The sequence below is a fragment of the Ixodes scapularis genome, unplaced genomic scaffold, assembly GCF_016920785.2.
Source record: "Ixodes scapularis isolate PalLabHiFi unplaced genomic scaffold, ASM1692078v2 PGA_scaffold7__128_contigs__length_106722199, whole genome shotgun sequence".
NCBI classification, from domain to species: Eukaryota; Metazoa; Arthropoda; class Arachnida; order Ixodida; family Ixodidae; genus Ixodes; species Ixodes scapularis.
In genome coordinates, this window is record NW_024609882.1 from 51,357,946 (window position 1) to 51,380,997 (window position 23,052).

General features: G+C 45.3%; 1 protein-coding gene across 1 annotated transcript in view; it reads left to right on the top strand.

Annotated features, from left to right (window-relative positions):
* The window catches only part of LOC8034904 (high-affinity choline transporter 1), a 54,355-nt gene that overhangs the window by 26,890 nt on the left and 4,413 nt on the right, over nucleotides 1-23,052 (top strand). The window contains exons 5-7 of the mRNA XM_040218327.3: nucleotides 2,536-2,688; nucleotides 14,975-15,104; nucleotides 16,765-16,786. Of these exons, the coding sequence (XP_040074261.3) occupies nucleotides 2,536-2,688; nucleotides 14,975-15,104; nucleotides 16,765-16,786 (305 nt within the window). The remainder of the gene's footprint in view (nucleotides 1-2,535; nucleotides 2,689-14,974; nucleotides 15,105-16,764; nucleotides 16,787-23,052) is intronic.

A 23,052-nucleotide genomic window follows, 5' to 3' on the forward strand; every position in this document is an offset into this window, starting at 1 on the left:
GGCTGTGTGTCAAAATGGGACAGGGTTTTCTGTAGTTATTGCGAGATTCTCGCGCACTGCTTTGAACCCGATGGTGTTCATCCTCTTTGGCCGTCAGCCAACTTCAGCTGGGTAAGGCTCCGCTCGATCTTCAACGTGTACATTGCCATTGCATGGCACCGGAGTTTCCAGTCTTCACTCGAGGCCTTGAAGATGAAGCAGAACCTCAGTCACCAGATGATCCACTGCCAAAGAGCATGCATCAAATCGGGTTCAAAGCCACACGCGAGAATTTCGCAAAGACTATAGGTAACGTCCTCTCCCAATATGACACAAAGCCTCTCATTGACACTTTTGTGGATTGCCATTCCTCTTACTGCATGTAAGCTTTGTGTAAAATATTAGTGTATGTCAAATAAACTATCCCTCTACCAGTTCCACTGAGCTCATTAATTGTGATCTTCATTCTTCTTTTGGGTAAATAGGGCGCCGCATTTGTATCCATGTTAAAGCTTAACGCCTTTACAATCTATCAGTCATTAAAAAGGCGGCAAGGCAATTAGCTTCATTGGCTCGCGTTGGTATGGTTTTATGTTACTGAGCCTGGACGAAAAGCTATAAGTATGCGATAAAATGCAACGGCGCAATTAATAATATAAAGTCACATTGTTTGTTTCAAATGATGTAATTGTATCCCGCTGACCGATCTGCCTGTAGGGGGCAGGGGCTTCGTCAAGCTGCATTTCTGCAGCTTTTTCTCCTGCCTCCATCGCCCATTTTTTGTTATGGGAGTAAATAAAATGAATGAATTGAACATAACGGTAGATGCTAAAATGTAAAGGCTATATAAGCATGTTCTGCTGAACACGCTAGCAAATGTACTTAATTTAGGCGCGTGCTATTAACAATGTGTATTACAGCAAATAAACGGCATAAATTTACGTACGTGATCTTCTGCCGTGTGTTGTTTCGGCACGCGCTCTTCTGTCACTCTGCTGTTTTGACACCATGCAGTTTTGTCGCGTGCTGTTTTCACGCATGCTCTGTTGTCGCTGTGCTTTCTTGTCGCTACGCTGCTTTGACGCGGTGCTGTTTTGACGCGTGCTGTTTGATTGGCTACGAGGCGGTAACAAGATGCTCAGAGATTGCCACGCCCCGCAATCCAGCACAAAGCTCACTTTATCGTTGTTTTCTTCTGCGGAAATTCGTCATCAGCGACTCTCGCCAATCAATATCCAATCTGCGTTTGCTGCGCTTTTGACGTCACTTCCTTCTCCCCTGTTGCCGTGGCAGTTCAAAAAGCGCAACAGAGGGCCCCTGCGGATCGTCCCTCCCACGCCAGCGCAGCGTAGGCTAGCTGTCCCGGGCTATCACAGCCCGGTTCTCACTGCGGAACCACTCCGGCATCGTCATGGCCCCGAACGGTAGGGCCAGGGCTCGCCGTTCCCACCGGTTTTGCTCTAAACCTCGCTGGTGAACCTCTCCGGGGATCGCCATGGGTCAGACCTGCCAGAACGGCTCCATCGTTCCTGCCCGGCCCCAGCCTCGCGCAGCACGCTTTATCTGGCGCCAGCTCGTGCTTCTGGCACCAGCTCAGCTCGCGGCCTCCTCCCAGTCGTCATCTACTTAAATCCAACCTCGTCTCCCACAAGGGATACTTCAGCGAAATTTGAAATATACCAGTAATCTTCAGAAATAGGCTGAATGTGATCCACGATATCCCTAAATGACGACCGCAGATTTGTATTTTGAGCCTGATGGCTGTATTTTTCGTTAGAAACCACCAACTCTGGCAGGCGCTCGGAGAGCACCCAGCGGAGAGCACATGACATCAGCCGTAATCGTGACGTAGATTGTCTCGAGACGGGCAAAGCTAAGACGAGGCTGACGTCAAGAGGATATTCTGACCGTTCTAGCCACCGAAGTGGTCGAAGCAAGCCAGCGATCGGGCCACCGCAGCTAACCGCAAATCTGCTTTTGTGTGAATTTCGGGTGACGATTTAAGCTTCTATACTCTTGTAGAGGGAGAATAGCGACGTCTGGGACACGCAAGAAAGAGCCTCGAGAAAAGGAGAGTCCCTCATTCCCCTCTTCTCTGGTTGTGGCCGGAGGCGAGACAGACCTCATCGCTACCTGACAAAGTTCCTAGACGTGCATTACAAATAAGGCGTTAGAGATATCCTCCAGGTTTTCTTTACTAATCGTTTAAATCGTTTTAAAATTCCTTTTCGTGTCTTTTTCAACAAGAGATTGGTGTGTCTGATGTGATACTGCACTCTTGAGCCCGAATCGACCAAGAAATAAGCACCGAAATTTGGTGACGGAGGCCGTGACTTTATCTGATCACGTTCTTTCTTTCGTGATTGGTTCCTCTATGTTGTTATTGACGAATGTCGTATCTTATAGTTTGCGAAGAGATGATAAGATCCTCGGAGCTTACCACACTTCGAGCTTCTTCGGCTGCCATTGACTACGTCAACCCGAACCAGCATCACTGCTCTACATTATAGGGTGCCTTAAGCGATCGTTTGGATATTGACAAGCGTCATCTTCCAGTGGACGTGCGTTCCATTCGCCCTGAGCAACAAGCACGTGAGGCCCCTGGGCAGCCTGCCGCCCGACCAGTGGCTCGGTACAGTGCTGCCGTGGCAGGTCCCCACCTACATCGACAATTTCCTCATGATCGTCTTCGGAGGCGCGCCTTGGCAGGTAAAGACTTTTTTGTTTTTGATTTTTCATTCCGAACGCATTTACGCTTCATTCCGCAAAAGTCCGGTGTCGTCGGCGGTGTGACCAAGTTATGGTACCAAAAATGGCCTATGGCGCAAAGAGTAAAAACACGTTAAAAATACTGGGATTGACATCGAATTTCACAGGGAGGTTCCTGTGAACCAGGGTGTCGAACCGGAACCGAACCGAACCGAAAACCGGAACAGAACCGTTATTTTTAGGCGAAGCGGAACTGAACCGAACCGAAATCTTGGCCGCCATCTTGGAACTGAACAGGAACCGAACCGAAAAAAAATATAACGGTAACCGGTTCAAAAAGGTTCAAGGTAATATTTCTTTTTTTTTCTTTTTTGTTAGTATCACAAAATGAACATATGGGAATAAAAAATTGGCGGCTCTATTTCTATCTATTGATCAAATCATCATATACAGAATTCCAATGTATGAAATTGTGGGTTTTCGTGGCACCTTTGTATTGGCACTATGATTAACCAAGTGTCACGTTGTCACGTGACGTCATGGTGTCAATACATGTTGTCAAGTAATGTCACGTGACTTGCTGCATCAACTCGATTTAATTTGAGGAAGTCATTAGATGTATTAACCTTGTTGGCAGCATGACGTAATATGACATCACGATTTCGCACCGAGGGTCACGTGACACCGTGACGTAAGCGATTTTCATAACCCCTAGTCGAGTGCTCGGGTTCATGACGATCAGCGTCGCCAAACATTCGGGTAACAACTCATGTCAATTAAATATGATAATTAATAGCCCAACAGTAACCATATCTGAAGCTCTGCCCATACTTTTGCTTTCCAAACCCTAGCCGCCGAGGGCATGACTGTGACAAACACTGGTGGTATATAATTAGCGTCAGATCGCGTGGCCGCTTGTTCAAATTGCGAGTTGAGGAGATATCGACAGCTGTCTCTGTCCTTTATTTTTCTGCATCTGTTATTAGGGGAAAACTAATGGATGTTTCCGCAAGCTATCAACGTCAGAGGTTATTTCTTAACACTATTTATTGAAAGTACAAAAAAAATGTTGCAAGACCAACTTTACATTATTGAGGCACCGAAACATTTTTTAGTTGTTGCTGAACTGCATCCGAGAAATGTCCTTGAGAATAGAAGTTCTGAAATGACTAAATGCGACTTATTAATATGACGTTACATAGAACTACACGTGTCTACGGAAGGAATACCTAAAAAAGAAATAAGATATTTTAGCGACCTCAGAGGAACAGCCGAAGGTTGGCAGTCGCGGTAAATCTCACACGAGCGTTGTTTTCAAGATATTGCCAAAGTTTCAACCCCCTTTGTATTTTGCTTAAATGAGCTAAAACAATATTTCTATACATTACTAAATACTACTCAGGATCACTCCCTAACGCTAATAACTGATTGAACTTGACTTTGCGTATTTGTCTAGGCAATGGCAGTCGCCAAACAGTTAGAGAGATATGAGCATCGTTCATCCCCTCAACTCGGAGCCAGAAGCGGCCACGTGGCCTGGTGCCTATCTTATGCCGCCAACGTTGATCATACCGCCGCGCTGGGGTTTTAAAGGACGAAAACGCGTGCTGAGCTCCAGGCATTGTTAGAGCACGGCCGGACTGGAAGCGCCCGCTCTCTTTCTCTTCTTACGGCCTTTGCAATCGCCCGGGAGTCAATGGCATTTTTTCTCCGTATTTAGTTCACTTGCTCGCCGCCAGGAGCGCAACCACCTCACCCCACTTCACCCCACTCGGAGAGTCCCTTCGAGCTGCTTTGCGCTGGTGTTCGAGCTTCAAAGGTTGTTGTTTTTGCAACGATTTATTGAACTTCGCTCCGATTTAAGTCACTCTACCGACAGGCAATGTCGTCAGCAAACTGCGTTCCCCTATGACATGGACTTCTGTACTTCTCTGACCCCTCGCACGCCGTTGTTCGGAAAGCGCGGTCATGGTCAAAGAAAAGGCCCCTTTTAAGCAAATACAGATGTCAGACACTGATTCTGAGCAGTTGGCAGTGGCTTTGCCCGACTCGGTTACCACTGACCTGAAAAATCTAAAAGAGCTGTAGCGTTGAGGCTACATAAATATTTAATACGTTATTTTAAAATACATCCAGTTCAAACCACTAGCCCCGACGAGATCGGTTCCTCCAATCTTCTGTCTCGAGATCCGCGTTTCTTCTTCCTCCCCTTCGGTCTGGCCGTTCACTACAGAGCCTTGCGCTCCATCTCCATCCGTGACATACTCTGGCCTGGTGTACGTCGGTGGCTATCTGGTGAAACTCATTAGTGAGTTTAAGTGCGACTTCTGTGTTATGCTGTTGACTACGAGTAACAGAGGTGATCCTCTGTTCGCCTTATTGCAAGGCCAGAATAAACGCGGACTTCATTTTCCAAATCCTAGGTTCTTCGCACTTCTGGACAACAATGTTGCTTTCTCTTTTAAGGCTGTTATGCACCTCCGCGTAGAAATGTGCACGAAGTTCTGCAACTACTCATTGCACCCTATCTTGAAGACGCGCCAATCCTACGTTGCCCAGAAGGCACTGACAACAGTCACTCAAAGCGCTTGGTTGGTTTAATTTGCAAGAAGTTGCTCAGACTACTTCTGATTAACCATGCAAAGACGGTCATGGACAAAAACGAAAAAATCAGCTGGATATGTGGACAATCCCTCGAGGAAGCACTTTAGGCTGTAGTGTGCACTGTGCGAAAATTGTAGACTACTACACCCTCGTCTAGAGCAGCTGACCGACGTCATAGGCGGTTTATGAAATGATAACGCAGACCACGGCATTAGATAGATTGGGCCTGCTTACATTTCACGAGAGTGTACGAATTATTTATCATTTAAATTTCCTCTCCGTAGAAGGCGTCCGTCTCCTCCTGTTCTTGAGTTGCAACGGAAGGAGGTAAAGACAAGTATAGTTTTTCCGCAATTGTATTCGCTGCCTCTACTTACAACTTTTTACTCCCGAATCTCTCGGAGATGTGCATCAAATATTTACCGCTTTAGGGTCATCAGAAACGCATTAGATAGTGGCTGAGGGTCTAAACGTAAGGATCAGGTGTCAAAGGCTATAAAAATCTCGGCCGCAAGTTGCGACAGCGCTGAGGTACACTGCATGTCAGACGCACTCTGTGCAAACGGCAAAGGGTAGCCCAGGGGTGAGGTGACAGCGCCCCCCGCGAATTGCGGCGGGAGGTGGCGATTGCCCCAATTGCAAAGGCCGTAAGAAGAGGAAGAGAGCGCGCGCTTCCAGTCCGGCCATGGCTAGAGTTGGACTATTCTCATCACCGCAGTGGTTGGAACACGAGCCACTGCCCGAGTGTCCACCGAGGCATTGATTGTTACGAGCCGATGTCAAGTGCTGACACAGTTCTCGTGTCCAATCCATGAGCCGCGCTCGACTGTCGACAGGCGGGTGGTTTCAATCCCACAATTACGTCATCAATCTTTGGGACGGCAAGACTAAAAGAAATAGTCTCGTTTAATCTTTGCAATTTCACCACGACGAAGAAGCTTCTGAATCAGTGGCGGCCTGTGCGAGTACACTTGGGCTAGAGGACCAGTACGCCTCGGAAAGGTCATGAACATTCCAACCCGATATCGTTTCATGACCCCTTGGAACTTCACAGGGTGCAAAATGAAAGCAATGAAGGGTTGCGGTTAACAAGCGTCAAATAAAATTGTCAAATTAACAGCCACAAACGAAGGAGGTAATTCCTCAGGAATGCTTTCAGTCTTTCCACCCTGTTGACGACCAATAAAGCTGTACTATGGTGGGAATGAAGTAATGGCCGGCCGCAAGTCCGTAAGCCAGAGTGGAAAGGCTGGAGGGGTTGCCACCCTCTACGAACGACGGCGGAAACCAGACAACCGGCAAGGTGATTGTCTGGTTGTCGTCGTCATTTATAGATGGCGGAGTTTAGTGTCATCATTTGTTCGTTGACGGACACGACACTGGGAAACTAGCCCCTAACAGCACCGCTGTATAAAGAAGTGCATCTGTGTGTATGTGTGTGTGTCTGGGGGGGGGGGGGGGGAGTTTTAAAAGCATACTGTGTTGTAAAGGTTCCTCTTCCCTGCATCTTTGGCGCAGACCAAAAAGGGTGACCCCGGAAACTACTTTGTTTGCAAAAGAGCTCTTGCCGAAAAGCACGTTTTTGTCGTGCCGGACGCTCGGGCCGTTCCTCACGACGATGCACTACGAATAATAATACGAGCCTTTCAAGTACTTGGTTTTCACTGAGCTTGAACCTCCTGCAGAGTGGCTTTTGCACCGTCGAATTCGATTTTCTCAGCAAGAAGAAATCGGAATGACCACTAGCCTATACTGTGATGACGTCACGTGCATACCATGCTAAATAGTTCAGCTTTCTGTTGAAATGTGATGCTCGCAACACTAGCAATAAATGTCCTAGTTGTAAAGTTGTGCAGTATTTATAGCAGTTCGCGATTATATACGACAGCCTAGAGAAATGTTATAGCGCATGACTACTCTAGCATAGTGTTGTGAAGTGAGGGCCCAAAACAAGTGCAGGTAAAACCGATTATAACATTAGCCTCCTCATGCAAGCTGATTAAATGTGATTTATACTAAGATTTTAAGAATCTTTGTCTGTCCTTCGCGATATTTATGCAAAATCATGAATTTCATTGCGCGCATCTTTACGCATCTCTTTTTGCAGTGAGGCGTTTTGCAAGTAATTATTTGGAAAAAAATAACATTAATTATCTCTCTCCTTTTTGAGCATTTCGTGTATGTGACTTCCAATCCATTATGTGAGCACAGGGTCCTTTTTAGCGAAACCTGCAATCCGGTGTTTCACAACTGCCAATCAGCCAAGCAGAAAAACACTTTTACGCAGACTCCACAGCTCGCGTAGTTTCGAGTATCGTCCTTCAGCGTCGGTCTCAAGCGGTTATGAGAACTTTATAATGTACAATTTATTGATCAATATAAAATATATTTAATTACTAACTGAATATTTGACAACATAAGCAGTGGGCCAACCACTCTAAAGCAATGCCCCCCAAATTATTTGAAAGGTGTTCCGCCAATCTTTTCCGGCGTTTTTATCCTCGACAGTGATATGGGGCGGCCTTACATACATTTCTGATTTTGAAGCTAATTTAAATAACTATGTGTTCCTCACACATCTAACTTCTCAAACATATAGAAGTCTGTTATTGCCTCTTTTATGTGGTGAACCTTACTTTTATGGGTCTGTGGGCTGGACAAAAACAAAGTAAACACTTTGTTTTTGTCCAGACAAAACGCGCGTCGGAACTATGACGATTACGCACGCAAACCGTCAGAAAGCGTCCAATTAAGTAGCTGCCATGTCGAGTAGAACGGGATATACTACTTCGTTTTACTTATAAAAAAAAATCTTAAAGGACGCTTAAGCTTCGTCTTTAAAAGTGGAACGCGATAGCGTCAACGGGTCTCGTCTGCATCGCATTCTCATTTGCCCCGCAAGCGTGCCTCGCGGTGCGTCTGACTCGCGAATAAAGGGTCGTGGGTTCGAATCCCGCCTAAAATTTTTATTCTTTTTTTCTTAAAGGCAAAGGAATTGTTTTCAAGAGTAAAATCATTTGAAAGATACGGCGAGCTTTAATTCACATTACATGTCATATTCTAATCACTCATTCCACGCGTGATTTCACGTTTCACGTAAGCATTGTGGGTTGTTTAAAAATCTTGCGCGACGATATGTAGCTCTGGCGTCATGAACCTATCGATCAATATAGATTTTCTAGTCACGGCACCGGCATCGAATTTGCTGCGACATGAGCTCCTTAACGCTATCGTGTAATAATCATCAATTACCAAGGGTGATGCTCATTTGCAAATTAAATTGTCCGGCATCTTGTCAAGAACAATTGTTATTGACAAGATGCCGGCCTGCCTGTTGAGGCTTAAGCCTCAACAGGCAGGCTATGCCAGCTTATTCTGTATAAGGAAATGTTCACTAGGGGCATGCGCTATTTTGGGCCAGCTTTGATCTGAGTTCGAAGGTGCGTATAGATTAGAGTGAACAATTGCGATTACTTCTTGCTGCATGATTAGTCGCATGCATGCGGTGTTGAGTCTAAACAATGTTTGGTTAGAACAACAGGTGTTTGGATTGCCGCTCGGTGTTTCTATAAAAAGTAGACTGAAAGAAATTATCCTAAAACTTTTGTTACATTTTGAAAATTTCATTGCTTTTAGCTCAGTAGGGTCGTCATCATATACATATATATTGTGAAGTGTATTTCGTAAACCTTATTTAATGATATATATGGCCACGAGGTGCTCATTTCATAATTTTATGCGATGAAATTAATTCCTTAGTTCAAGGACACGGTTTCACTTTTAATACTGCGACACAAAGTTGTACCAATCACGGGTATTTCAGACGACCTACCTTACTTCGCGACCACATTTTATACCGTGTAAATAGATCAGCTTGAACTTTAGAATTTTACTTAAACACGAAGAAATGACAAAAAAATACCGTATAGTTCTAAATTCGAAGCTGATCTATTTACAGGTATGTACCAACAAGCTCAACTTTTTATTCTTGTACTTAAACATTTCGATTTAGGTAAAATATATTTTACTCGTAAACAAAGGGATGCATGAACACGACGTTATGTATGTTAATGTAGATTTTCTTCTACTCTTACGTGCAAAATAAATAACTGAAATTAATATTTTTCGTACCTAAAAACAAAAGTAAATTGCACGGACGATTGAAGAAACTATATAGTTAATCGCTTCACTGCGTAAATAGTGTATATTGCCAGTATATACACAATTTACGCGGAAAATATATTCTCAATTTAGTGGTTCAAACCAATTCGAACCGGTTCGAACCGGTTCGAATCGGTTCGAACCGGTTTGAACCGGTATTTTTTGCTGCCCGGAACTGAACCGAAACCGAACCGAAAGCCGTGAACCCGAACCGGAACCGAACCGATAAAAATTTCGGTTGGACACCCTGCTGTGATCAAAGTAAATGAATATATTTGAAAAGAGAATGTGGTACATTTTGGTCTGGGTGGGGACCAAAACCGGGGCTCCGGTGTGCGAGACAAGCACGCTTCCCCGGCGCCACGGGGGGTCCACGCTTTTGGCTGACTAAAGGTGTGCCTAGTACGTGCATCATCGGGAACGTGAACGCGCAGCCAGTGGGGAGAAGGTGGTGTCACGCCATGAGTGTATAAAATGAGCCCGCCGACTCCCGCGAGCCACGCACTGAATCAGCAGAAAGAAGTTTAATGCATGTCAGAAATATCAATCGAAAGCATTTCACCAAAGCGACTATGAAGCTTCCGCATTCCCGCACGTAAGCAGTCTTAAAGGCAGACGTAGAACTTCGGTTTTCTGCAGGGAAGACAATCCTCTTAGCGCTGCCCTCTGCTAAGCTGCGAAGGGAGCCAAGTTGGGGCAAAGTAAAAAGTGGAGAGCATATAGGAAAGGAGGAGGCGGGCAAGAGTAGAAAGCGCGAAGTGTACTTCGGCCTTTCAGTGTCTGAGTCGAATGGTTTTCTTGCGTCCCAGGAAGAGCTTATAAATTATAAAAAGCCGTCATAGAATACAAGCAAAAAAATCAGTAACGAACGAAGCGTCGATTAACAAACATCAGAAAGCAATAAGGACCTGACATTTAAAGAAACGATTACTATATCAAAACTTTCGGGTCACGAAAGGTATTTATATTTCGGTTCACAAAACATCCGAGCTCAACGGTGCCACGATCCGATGAAGTCAATTAAACACCACCAAAAGTATATCGTCATGGCGCTCGTCGTCTTCGTTAGTTTTCTGCAACGCTACTAGAACAACTCAATTGGGAAACTGCCATAAAGCCGGTTTTGAAAAAGTGGCTTCGATCCGTACTCGAGATCCGAACTAATGTCGATCGCGACGCCGCCATTTCTCCAGCAGCGGCCACTCCGCGGAAACTGCACGGCTGAACATATTGGTTCAGGTAGAGTTGCGTAAGGGCCTGTGACGCCATCTCACAGTGCCATACCGCAGTACTTATATAAATGAGCTTTCATGCTTTGACTCGTCGCTAAAGGGCGGCGCTATTATCGTATTTAATTTTGTCTCGGTGCACGCAAGCGATCCGGGTTTCAAGGGTGTGTTTCCCAACCGTGTTTTGGTAACGTTGGTTTCCTATCCACGACTAAACCAATCGGGCACAGTGAACGCGCCGTGATCCTGCGCTCTACTCTAACGTGAGTATGGTTTCACCGCTAATGGCAAACACCCAGAGACGATGAGCGACATGACGCTTCGCATTTAAAGTGGTTTCATTGGCACCATCGGATGGTAGTGTTGGCTACGCTTGAACTTAGTGGGAAATATAGTATTCGCGCAATCCGAAAATGCTGTATTTCAAATATTATAGAATATCCTATTGGGTTTGCTGCTTACCGTGTTTCTTTTTTGGTCAAACGGCTTACCAGAATGTTGAGCACTTTAGGGGTATACGTTCGGGAAATTATAACTGCATGATGCACGATACGAGTCCAGAATCCCAGCCTATCGCCGCTGGCATAGCCTCTTTTATACTCACAAAGCCTGGCTGTTCGATGACGGAGCCATAGACGGCCCGGTCGCAGATTTGGCGAGCGAGGAAATGATAGCATAGAGCATTTCTTAGTTAGTCTGGTATTCAGCGCACATCTTTTGCAGCGGGGAGGACAAGAAACATGGTTTTCAAACCCGACGAGAAAAGAAGCGGTAGCCCGAAGAACGCGAGTAGCACTTCCGGATATTTCATCGCTTGGGACAAGAGTGTTTCGGCGACTCACCGCCACAGGGTACCCGTTACACGACTCTTGTCTGCCGCTCTAACTTTTCACTTTCGGCGACCGCGTCACGTGGCCATCTGCCGGGCTTTGTCAGTATAGCCGAGACTATGGCACTGGATAAAATTTCCATCTACACACTGAACCAGCGTCGCGTTATCTAAAAAAATGTGGACTTCAAGCTGTCGAGACACTTAACACCTACTTCACTCTTCTTGAAGGAATTCGCTTATTTTTTACTCCATCTTTTTTGCCGAAACCCCGAGAGACGTGGTTCGCCGAGTGTATGTTGTATAGCTCGCAGACGAAATGAGGGAACTAACGATTTTAAGGCATTTTAAACCATCAGGAAAAATTAGTTTCTAAACGTATCGCGCTGCGAGTTATTACAGAAATGCAAGCAGGTGGGAGAAGTTTATAGGAAAAAAAATAAAGGCATTTACTTAACTCGTTCAAGGGAAGAATTTTATGCGCCATTCCTCCCTGTGAAGGTGGATTACCAGCGAGCCTGTTTAGCACACGACACAGACCCGCCCCAGGGAGCCGGAGGAAACTAGACACGCGCGACGGGACCGCCACCCTGCGGAAAGTAGACACGCACGAATGGACCGCCACCCCAAGAGAGCGGGAGGAAAGGAAACTAGGTACGCGAGCGGTTTGGAACAATGACAAAGAGAGGGCGGTGCGAGCGTGGGCATGGCCGACGCCGGTCGCACAGCGGCGAATCTTTGAGAAACCTTTATCAACGCGAAAGCCTTATATGTCTCATCGTTCAGTCGACCTTCAAACTCCTTGAGCGAAAACAGGTCGGCGACACGAAAAGTACGAAAACACGTCGGCGACACGAAAGGTACCTAAACGAAGATTATAAATGAAACAGCGCCAAGAGCGCGTCGTCAGAGAGCGTGCTCTCTTCGGAGGTTCGATATCACCGGGACCGCAGCCGACGCCTTGATCCGAGTGAGCCAATGAAACGACGCCAGAAGTGCGTCGTCAGAGAGCGCTCCGTCTTCGGAGGTTCGCTATCCCGTTTAAATCGGCACTTGGGCTCTCTCCTTCAAGTCATCTTAGGGATAACGTAAGAGACTCTGAATTCTTATCTACCTTAGAGTCTACTGACCTTAAAAATGGTGACTGCTGATAACTAATTTACTGAATAGACCTCTTGCTAAATTATCCAAGCATCCAGGAGAATGCTGTGAATGGAGTTCCTCGCGCCGCACAAGCCAGCATCGGCAACAGCATAGCCTCCTCTATACTATGGCAGCAGCTACTGTTCTAAAGGACAAGCCTAAAACAAATGGCATCTTACACGCGCGTTAGTCCCAACGCTTCATTTTTGTTATTCACTTCGAATCTTTTATACGGGAAGGCGTGCGCGTGCGGCGCCGGCGTTTGCAGCAGGTCCTGTTCTAAAGCACAAGCCTTAAACAAATGGCATCTTACACTCGCGTTCGTCAACGCTTTATTTTGGTTATTTACTTGGAATCTTTATACGAAAAAGGCGTGAGCGTGCGGCTCGTGCGGAGGTGCGAGCGTAGAGTCACTGCTCACGAAATATCCACGGAACCCTAGCCATAAACAGCTTGGCTCTAAAAAAAGGAAACCTGTTCTGGGCAATCTACTTTCCAGACAGACGCACTCGTAGAGAAGTGTTGATGACAGATCTCGTGTACCATGTCGAGGGAGCGCCGGGCAATTCGGGTTATTTTGCGGGATCATCCGCTATCAGCCGAATCGGGCGGCGCTTCCTCGACGCGACGTACACTGTCGGTCGGCAGCATGCAAGGACTGCGAAGTGCTGGCGCATTTTCTGAAATAGGTTGTTACTTTTCAACGAGTTAACTTTACAATATTCGCTGTAATCTTCCACTACAGGTTTGTATTTATCTCTGTAGTCAACGTTAGCGCGATACGTTGAGAAACAGATCTTTGCGGGGCTGTCAAATATGTGGAAAGAGTGTGTACTTGTTTAACATTTCATCATATCGTTGAAATACATACAGCTATTAGTCTGATAAGGATTTATTCTTTTTTTAATTAGTTTACATGCCTCGCATACATGGGACGAAGTGCTTCGATCATAAATCCATCTTATTGCTGACTCTGAAACAACATCGTTTACGCGGGATCTTTTTTTTTTTTTTTTAAATCTTGGCAAAGTGCATTAATTCATGATGCGATGAAAATTTGTTGGCCATATAAATAAACTATCATGGACCCAACGGTAATCTCTATAGACAGAGCATGTTTTACATGGATCATGTTAACACGATGTCACACTGAGCTAACACTATGTTAACTCAGACCTATTAAAACTATGTGAATTATCTTTTCAAACGTATTTTTAACTCCACTTCCTTTAAGTTAAAAATACGTCTGAGATTATACTACAGTTTAATTTTTTATGTCTTATATATACTCAGTAGCGCTATCGTAAAAAACGCGAAAGCTCAGTAACCCTTATTCTCATTAGGTTTCTATTAATATTGCCCTCCTACAAAAATATGAATCCGTGCTTGGCCCACTTTCAGGCATTTCAATAAATATAAGTATATTCGTAAATAAAAATGATTACACATCCTGTCAAAAAAAAAGGGGGGATCAACGCGAAACTGAACATAAACATTTAATGAGGCGTAGTTGCGTCTTCAAACTTAAACAAACAAACAAAAACAAAAAAACACACGATGCCCCGGCGACGTCAGAGGAACTGGTCCGATGCAGGGCATTACTTTTTTTATGCTTGCGGTAGGCTCAGGAATGTTTTCTACTAGAATAGACTATGACAACCGAGAATGGCGTATAACGTTCCTGAAGATCAAAAGATTGATTGCCCACGCCACGCGCGCGACATTTTCTTATTTATTTATCAAATATATTTGTGTGTAACGCGCAACTGATATCGCTTTCCTTTCTTTCTAATGTGCTGTCGTATTTAATCAGATTCGTAACACTCCCTTGGTCATAATATTTCTTAGCACTTTTAATAAAAAAGTACCGAATTTAATTTTCAGCCTACCACATAGTCAACACATGGCGCACGTAGTGGCCCTCTGTCTAGAGATGATTCCGCATTCACAGTGATTGAAGAGCGAATAACTGACGACTTGTATGGACGGATGGTTCTACATATAACAGTGAGCAAAGATAAACTTACATAAAGCTTACCCAAAAGTGAGGTAACTAATGTGAAATGTCAAGCACAAAGTTTTTCAGCGACTTCAGCGTTATCCTCACTGTCGATTCGCATACTTATTGTCAAGGTCAAAACCTTCCCTCGGTATATTTAGTCGCCGAGCTTCAGCCGTAGGCCACAGTGATTGGCTCTTTGGGTGATCTCTGTGAAAGGCGTTTCTAGAACGTGTTTTGCCCGCTCGTGTTTAAAACATTGAGCAATGTTAAATTGAGAGGCTGTTTGTCGCTTCATTCAACTTTTGAACTTTTTTTCAGAACCTATTCCAGAGGGTGCTTTCTGCAAAGACCGAGTTCCGGGCCAAGGCTCTTCCTTACGCCGGCTGCGTGGGTACCCTGGTGCTTTCGGTACCCGTTCTGCTCCTAGGACTCGTTGCCAGAGCTGCCAGTGTGTAATATTTATAAATGAAAAAGTCTATTCATTACCACGAAGGTTACTGCATTGTGCCCGCTAACTGCAGGAGGAGCCATCCGGGAGAACTAGGGGAATATGAAAATACCTCTGTATAAAATGGGCCAAACGCCTTTTTCAGTCGCGAAGGTTATTCGAATGATGGTTAACATCAAGGGAAAGCCAGGCAGTAATCTTAACTCTTATTTGATTTGATTAACCAACGCTGAGTGTAGTACTAGGGGTAATATTTCGTACAAGAAAGGGAAGCGCCAGCATGTTTTCCTTCATCTCTCCATCAGATCTAATGGGTGGTAAAATAAGTAAGAAAACAAAATATAGGAAATATATTTTTGTTTATCGTTGTTTCTGGTATCAGATAGTTAATGCTCTAGAGATCACTTAGGAGTGCGAAATAGTAAGAAAGAACGAGTGAAAAAATAGACGTTCTAAATAAATTACCCGGTCGTCAGCAGCAATTCGAAAAACAAAAAGAAAAAACAAGTCATTCTTGTTTTTTATTATAAGCTAAGCCTGCAGGCTTGAGCACCCTTTAGGATATGACGCGCATGTAATATTGACAGTGACTAGAATTCTATCTTTGATTATTATGATATGAATGATACGAATGACAATATAAACATAAACGCCGGAGTTGATGACGGAAAGCACTAAGCCCCTAGAAATATGTGCGGATTCTGCCACGTACTTAATACATTGCAACACAACCACGTCAGTCACACTGACTCTCTAATAGGTGGAGTGTCCGAACCGTTCTACGAGTCGGCATAATTTTGTTTGCCTGTCGTCAGGTCATTTATGGACCCAGGGAGTGGTGTTGGCGGTACGCGTTGAAAGGAACGGCTCAGATTTGCAAAACACGGACGTATAATGTACTTGTGTCACCTATTTTGAGTTACGGGTAATGGAAAACGTAGTTACGTTCTCGTTAAATCTTCCAAAGACATCAAAACAAGTGCACTTTATTTTTAGTGTTTCTTGGAACAGTTACATGTATACTTGCACTCATTCCACATACCTTCAACAATTTTCGATTCTTCTTAGCGCACGAACACTCCCACTTCCTTGAAATATGCGCTTATGCATACCTCTAATATAGAAAACAGTAAAATGTTTTATTCCTAAATAAAATATGAATGCAAAAGTAACCTTCGTTACTTTTTGTTGGTAACAGTAACGCGTTCCTTTTATGCTGAGTTAGAGCAGGTCGTTAACGACTCCATTTCATTTGGAAGGAACGCGTAATGCATTTCTTTGCTTATTTGCTTTAACGTCAACACTGCCAGAGAGGCGTCAGCTCCTACTCTGAGGCTTCCAGAACTCTCTTTGACAAGTTCACTCTTCCGGATTGTACAACCTTAGCCTTACGTATTAACTTCGTTGCGTATGGTAAAGCCGCGCAAACAAGTGATATTTTTTTTCCTGGTACAATCACAGCAAGGCTATTATCCAATGATGTTTTAGGATTTCAAAGTAATCTTATTGTTTCATAACTAGCGAGACCCCCCCCCCCCCCCTCCAACGTTAGGACTCTTTGATGTCCTGCTTTATTTCTACCCCTGTCTACAGCCCTATTTCGGCATGTTTTAACTGCAGAAAGTATATTCCCTGCCAATAACTGTATGCTCCCGTCCAGGATGGCAAGACACGTCTTACAACCCCAAGATTCTGGGACACGATCTACTTGCGCCCTCTCTTGGTAGGTGTGCAATATCGCTGAAAAACAGTCGGATCTAGCGATCCGAATAAAATCACGCAAAGTTCCCCCGGAATTATTGAGATCATTGTGATTGATAACTTCAGGAAAATTTTCACCACTTCGTCACTCTTTCTCTAGGTTCCCAGGAAATAAGAGTGAGTTCCCCCATAGACTGCCATTGAAATCTCGCTTTATTTTTCACGTTCAATGAGTTAATAAAGCAACCCCTCAATATTTGAATAAGTTCCCGCAGGTATATATTCTAGAAGATTTATGCTATCGAAATATTCAAGCAGTTTTCATGTATATTAATTATCCCAGGTTCCCAGCGAGATAATTAATTACACCTGTAGCTTCCGCCGCGTAAAGGCATCTTTCCAACAAGAAGAGGAGTGCTACGGGAAAGACTACTTTACACTCGTCAGCAAAGGCGCACTTTTTGGCGATGTGCGCCTTTGCTGGGAACCTGCAGAAAACACCTCAGACGTTTGAAAGTTCTTCAAACATGTACCCTGGTAGCTGTTCAATGTGATTCCCGGGGAACTTTGCGAGATACGTCTTGGTTGCCGAGATACGCAGCACTGAAGTAAGCTCCTTTGACAAGATCTCTCCCCGAAGCAGTGAACCGCGCATTTTTTGGCGAAGTGCGCCTCCGCTGGGAACCTACAGAGAACGCCTCAGACGTCTGAAAATCATTAAAACATGTACCCTGGTAACTGTTCAATATGATTCTCGGGGAACTTTGCGAGATATGTCTTGGTTGCCGAGATACGTAGCGCTGAAGTAGGCTCCTTTGACAAGATCTCTCCCCGAAGCAGTGAACCGCGTATTTTTGGCGAAGTGCGCCTCCGCTGGGAACCTACAGAGAACGCCTCAGACGTCTGAAAATCCTTACAACATGTACCCTGGTAACTGTCCAATATGATTCCCGGGGAACTTTGCGAGATACGTCTTGGTTGCCGAGATACGTAGCGCTGAAGTAGGCTCCTTTGACAAGATCTCTCTCTGAAGCAGTGAACCGCGCATTTTTTGGCGAAGTGCGCCTCCGCTGGGAACCTACAGAGAACGCCTCAGACGTCTGAAAATCCTTAAGACATGTACCCTGGTAACTGTTCAATATGATTCCCGGGGAACTTTGCGAGATACGTCTTGGTTGCCGAGATACGTAGCGCTGAAGTAGGCTCCTTTGACAAGATCTCTCCCCGAAGCAGTGAACCGCGTATTTTTGGCGAAGTGCGCCTCCGCTGGGAACCTACAGAGAACGCCTCAGACGTCTGAAAATTCTTAAAACATGTACCCTGGTAACTGTTCAATATGATTCCCGGGGAACTTTGCGAGATACGTCTTGGTTGCTGAGGTACGTGGCACTGAAGTTTCCTACGTTTATGGAAATGATCAAACCGCTAAGTGTTTTGCCAAGGTACGGCTCAGCTGGGAACCTGTGGAAAAAATTGCAAAGTCTTGGTCATGGTGACAAAGCTGAAGGGCACAGAATGTTCGTGCGCAAAGATTGGCGAAGATTGACATATGATGTGTCAATGGACGTTTTGCAGAAATACGGGATCGAGAGTAAATGGATCTGTCACCCTTTCTCTCTTCGTGCTGGCCAAGAGGAGAGGAACGAAGGCTTCTTTGTATTTACCTCAGGGCGAAAGATAATCGTAAAGATAAACAAAAGTGGTTTAGAGGGAGCTTGATCTAGGTCACCTCGACACAATAGTCTATTCACTTGCTGAGTCAGCGCCCACAAACATGGCCGCCACACGATAAAGCAACGCTTTTATTCGAGAGCTCTGTAAAAAATAAAAGAAGGCAAAGCAAACTCGCCAATCGGATAACCACTTTTGCCTTCAGCGGTCATGCTTGTGTGTAGTGTAAAATTATCGCCCTCCTAACGTTAATATTAACGGAGGAAACTTTGAACTCCGTAGCAATAATTTGTCGCTAATTATCTAATTAAATAATGTAGCTATGACTATTACATTGCTTCCTCAAATGCCCAAGAACAGTGGAAAGATGTTTGCGTAGCAACTTTTGATTCATTTTTATACGTTGCTTTTAATAAATTAAAAACTGTTCTCTTGCCTTTCAAGATAGCCGCGGTGCGACCGCAGCCTTAATGGATGCTACGCGCATGGAAACACCAGGGCTTGCACATTTGAATTTTGACACCATCATACTTTAACCGGGCTAACGCACAGATTGAACAGGAGTGCTCAGCGTTGTGCATGGCTAGGTTGAGACTCGTGCTCAGTCACTGCGCGGACGTCAGGGTCAGGCTCAGTCGCTAAGTTGGTAACGTCGGAGTGTGGGGACTTCCATTAATAAAGAGGGGACAGTTAACAGGCTTTCATTAGAGCATAGGTGGTGTTTGCTCGACGCGCTATCTATAGACCTTTCCAATAAACGCCGTCTGCGAGCTGCCATTTTTCTTTGCTGGGCTGTGTAACGCCTTCTGAGCACGCGCAATAGCTCCCTTTGCGAAATATCGTACGCTGCGCCTGCGTCCACAGCCCAGTGACTCGGCATTTTTCGCCCGGGAGATAAGCGATGGAAAGGTGTATACTCTGTATCACTAAAGCCGTGCAGTGACGCCAAAGCTACAGCCTCGTATGCCAACCAGAAAATCAAACGGCACTCTGCACTATCACTCTGCGGCGCATGAGTCCGCGTTGGCGGTGTCCGCTCACATGAGCAAAAAGCAGACGATGTTCGATCTTCTGATTCGCTTACGACGGCTGTAACTTTGGCTGTATTGCGCGGGTTTTGTGAGGCGGAGTACAGTTATATAACAGCTGAATTATGGAACTGATAGCGCATGCACGATATTTTTGATGGCCGTTAATTTCTTGTCGCTTCCCTCTTGACCAATCTTTGCTGAGTCGGCGTTGTTATCGACGATGAGTTTAGATTACGCTGGCAGCTTTCTGGCACAAAAGGCTGGAGCGATCACGGCTAATGCAATCGGGTCTTCAATGCTTGTGCGTTCGGAGACAAGGTCGCGGGACAGGATCCGGACTTCAGTGAATATTTATGAAGCGGTATGAAGGCATAACTAGTTTGTGCCCATGAGCTATGCTAAAAATATTACTTTCCTTAGAACGAAGAGTTCGAGCAGTTTGTATTCCCATTGACAGAAATTGACAATTCCGACGTTGTTTTTTTTTTTCTTTTTTTTCTTTGTGTCGTGTTTCAGAAAATGCCTAATCCATAAATTACGCTGGCGCATTCGCAGTCAATACACTCCACAATAGAGACAACCTCCATCGGTTTAACTATTTAACTAGCATTTTGATTAATGCCTCCCCAATTAGCGTCGAAATTGTCGTTGACTGAGTCATTGTAGGGAATCTGGGTGGAGAGCTGGCTGAAAAAAATAGATCAGCCGCTGGTATGCCGTTCGCATAGACATAATCTTATTGTGGCTGTGAGTTTTTTTCTGTTTAGACACGATAGGCGCCTTTAAACCCACGCACTCGCTGTGTTTGTATCGTCCCTAATTTTTCCCCGGTCTCGGGGTTTTGTCTAAAATGTTACTTGCTTAGTTTCATTATATTGCTCGTGATTACAGCTTAGTTACTTTACTACTGCTCTGATATTTATATAGTGAAATATCTTGAATTTTAATGAATAAATGCCTAATTTACAACTCTGTATTGATCGTCTATTCCAAAAAAATAGCTACTTCCAGTAGTTACATGTCAAATGAAGATTGGTTAGGCATGCGCCCTTCTTTCGAGATATGTTTTTCGAGGTTATATATGTTTGCTCAACGTATTAACATAAATATGTATATTCTTTTACGTTGTGTTGTCGCACGCGGTTCCAGTATTTGTGGTACAATATTAAAATTTGCGGAGTAGCAACACCTAAAAAGACAGCCATAGAATTTTTACATATACTTTCATGCTAGCAGTAATCCAGGCACAGATTAAGCAAGAATGAATACAGTCGTGCATGTAACATAGTACGCTGGATGGGATACATAAGATCTAATGGAAAGGACAACGACCTAGATGGGGCGCTTTCTCGAGTTTCTTGTCCATCTGTGTTTGTTTTGAGATACGTCGTAGTACAAAATGCATTTACTGTTTCCCTGCAGTAGTAGTAGTACAATATGTATGTATCGCTTCTCAGAAAACGATTCATGTCATCTTTTCTTGGTTAACGCCATCTGGGGTGAAAGGAAAGGAAGGGGGAGGGAAAAAGGTAACAACATATGCTTCGCCAGCCCTCATAGACGGAGAAATAGATTCCACTATGTGTTTTCTATGAGAGCTTCCCATATTCGGGAGGGCCCATCCTTCGTATGATGTGAACCTCGTTTCCTCTTCGGGAGAGCTTATGCCACGCTTCGCGATATCGCGAGACCCCGGCCCAGTCCGTTACGAAGTGCGAACATATCGCCAGGGCCCTACAGTGTTCAATGTTGGGGGCGATTCATAGGTCGTCTGGGTCCGTAGGTCTGCAAAACCTTTTCTGCTAGAAAAGAGTGATTATAGCTGATAACTGGCTTGGTCTGATGCCGCCTGAGAATCACCTGTTCCCACCGGCTCTAGCCCGGTGAAATAGGGTGAGAATCTGGTGGGAGGAGGGAGATTAGCCTGAGTTTGCAGGCTAACAGATCATCTCTCTATGCCTCGTCTGAGACCGCGCTATGCCGGGCCTATCTTCTCGCGGTTCGAGGAACCGCGAGTGAGTGGGTACATCCGTACTGCTGCGCAATCGCGGTGTTGTTCAACCTTTTGTTTCCCGGATTGCCTTCGTCACCCGAGATCCAGTCTATGACGACTCGGTTATTTCACGAAGCTTCGAATTTGAAGTGTGACGCCGCCCTGCCAATAGAAAAGTGTGCATTTTCTGAAGGCTTCTGGCGAATCGGTGCACATGAGTGATTTGGGTCGCTGGTGACTGTTTGTGGCTTCCCTGGCCACCTGTAATATGGCCAGCCGCTTTGCCGTCTTCTGGATGCTCGCCTTGTGTGTTTCTTCTCTCCTCGTTTGACCGCGGGTAGGATGGTCCCGACTTTCAAGGGATGCACGTTCAGGCTCGTTTGTGTCCGCGTCGGTTTAAGGGACGTCAGCGTCATCTTTGACTTGATGAAGCTTCTTTATGTGATCCTCGCTACTGTAATGGCGCTCCTTTCTCTGGTCTTTGCCTTGGTTCGTGGAGATCGGCTTGCTTGTAGAGACGTCCCTCGTTTTCCATGGCGACTGTTGCGTCACCACGATTGTCCTTTTCAATTTTACGCAGGATAAAAACAATGGTTGCGGTGCGCACAACAAAAAAATTAAAACCACATTCCACTGTGTGGGCTCGAGCTCGTCGCTCCAACCCCTATTTTGGTCACGCAAGAACTTGGACACAAATTTATTTCCTACGCTTCGCGCATCGTGAATAATCGCGTTCGGCTTCTCGGACCAATAATAAAAAAGCAATTTTTGTTTGTTGCCCCCACGCATGAAGCAGCGTGGCTGTTCGATCTTGTCTCCACGACATTTTGGTTGCACGTCAAAATACCCCTAGGTTTTCTGAATAAATCATCAATCCTTCGCTGGGTTATGCTATACTTAGTTTCACCTTCAGTCCGAGCGCAGTGGATGCAACGCGCCGTCCCAGCCAATCCAGCGCCGGGGCAGTATCGCGTGATCTCGAGCTCCGCGTGTCGCTCCGCCCAACCACAAGGTCACGTGATACTCTCCCGGCGCTGGATTGGCTGGGATGGCTCGTAGCGTCCGCTGCGCTCGGACTGAAGGTGAAACGAAGTATAGATGCTCTGCGTTGATTTGGCATGTAAAGACAAAAGAATAAGGTTCCTTAAAACAGGGCCGGCTTGCTCGAACTAAGGCACCCTAGCTCGAACCATTGTCTGAGATGGGACTGTCTGAAAGAAAGCACTGCCAAAGCTAGCGCATGAGCGGAGTGGCGCGTGAAGTCGCGTCTCAAATGCTCACGCGCCCCGTGTTTGGCAGGCTTTCTTTCCTTCAAACGGTCTCATCTCAGACGCTGGTTCGAACAAGCCGGCCCTGATGTTTCAAGGCACATTTATTGGTTTTTCCTCGACAACACTCCTAAGCTGACAGTGTGGTGGAAGCTACGTACTTGCTGGACCAGTCACCTGTCGTTCTTGCCACACGTCATCACACTCTGGGTGAAGCGATAACAGGCAGTCGATTGATTCGTCCGATGAACCTGTAGTTTACATCGCATTGTCAGCTTAGGGGT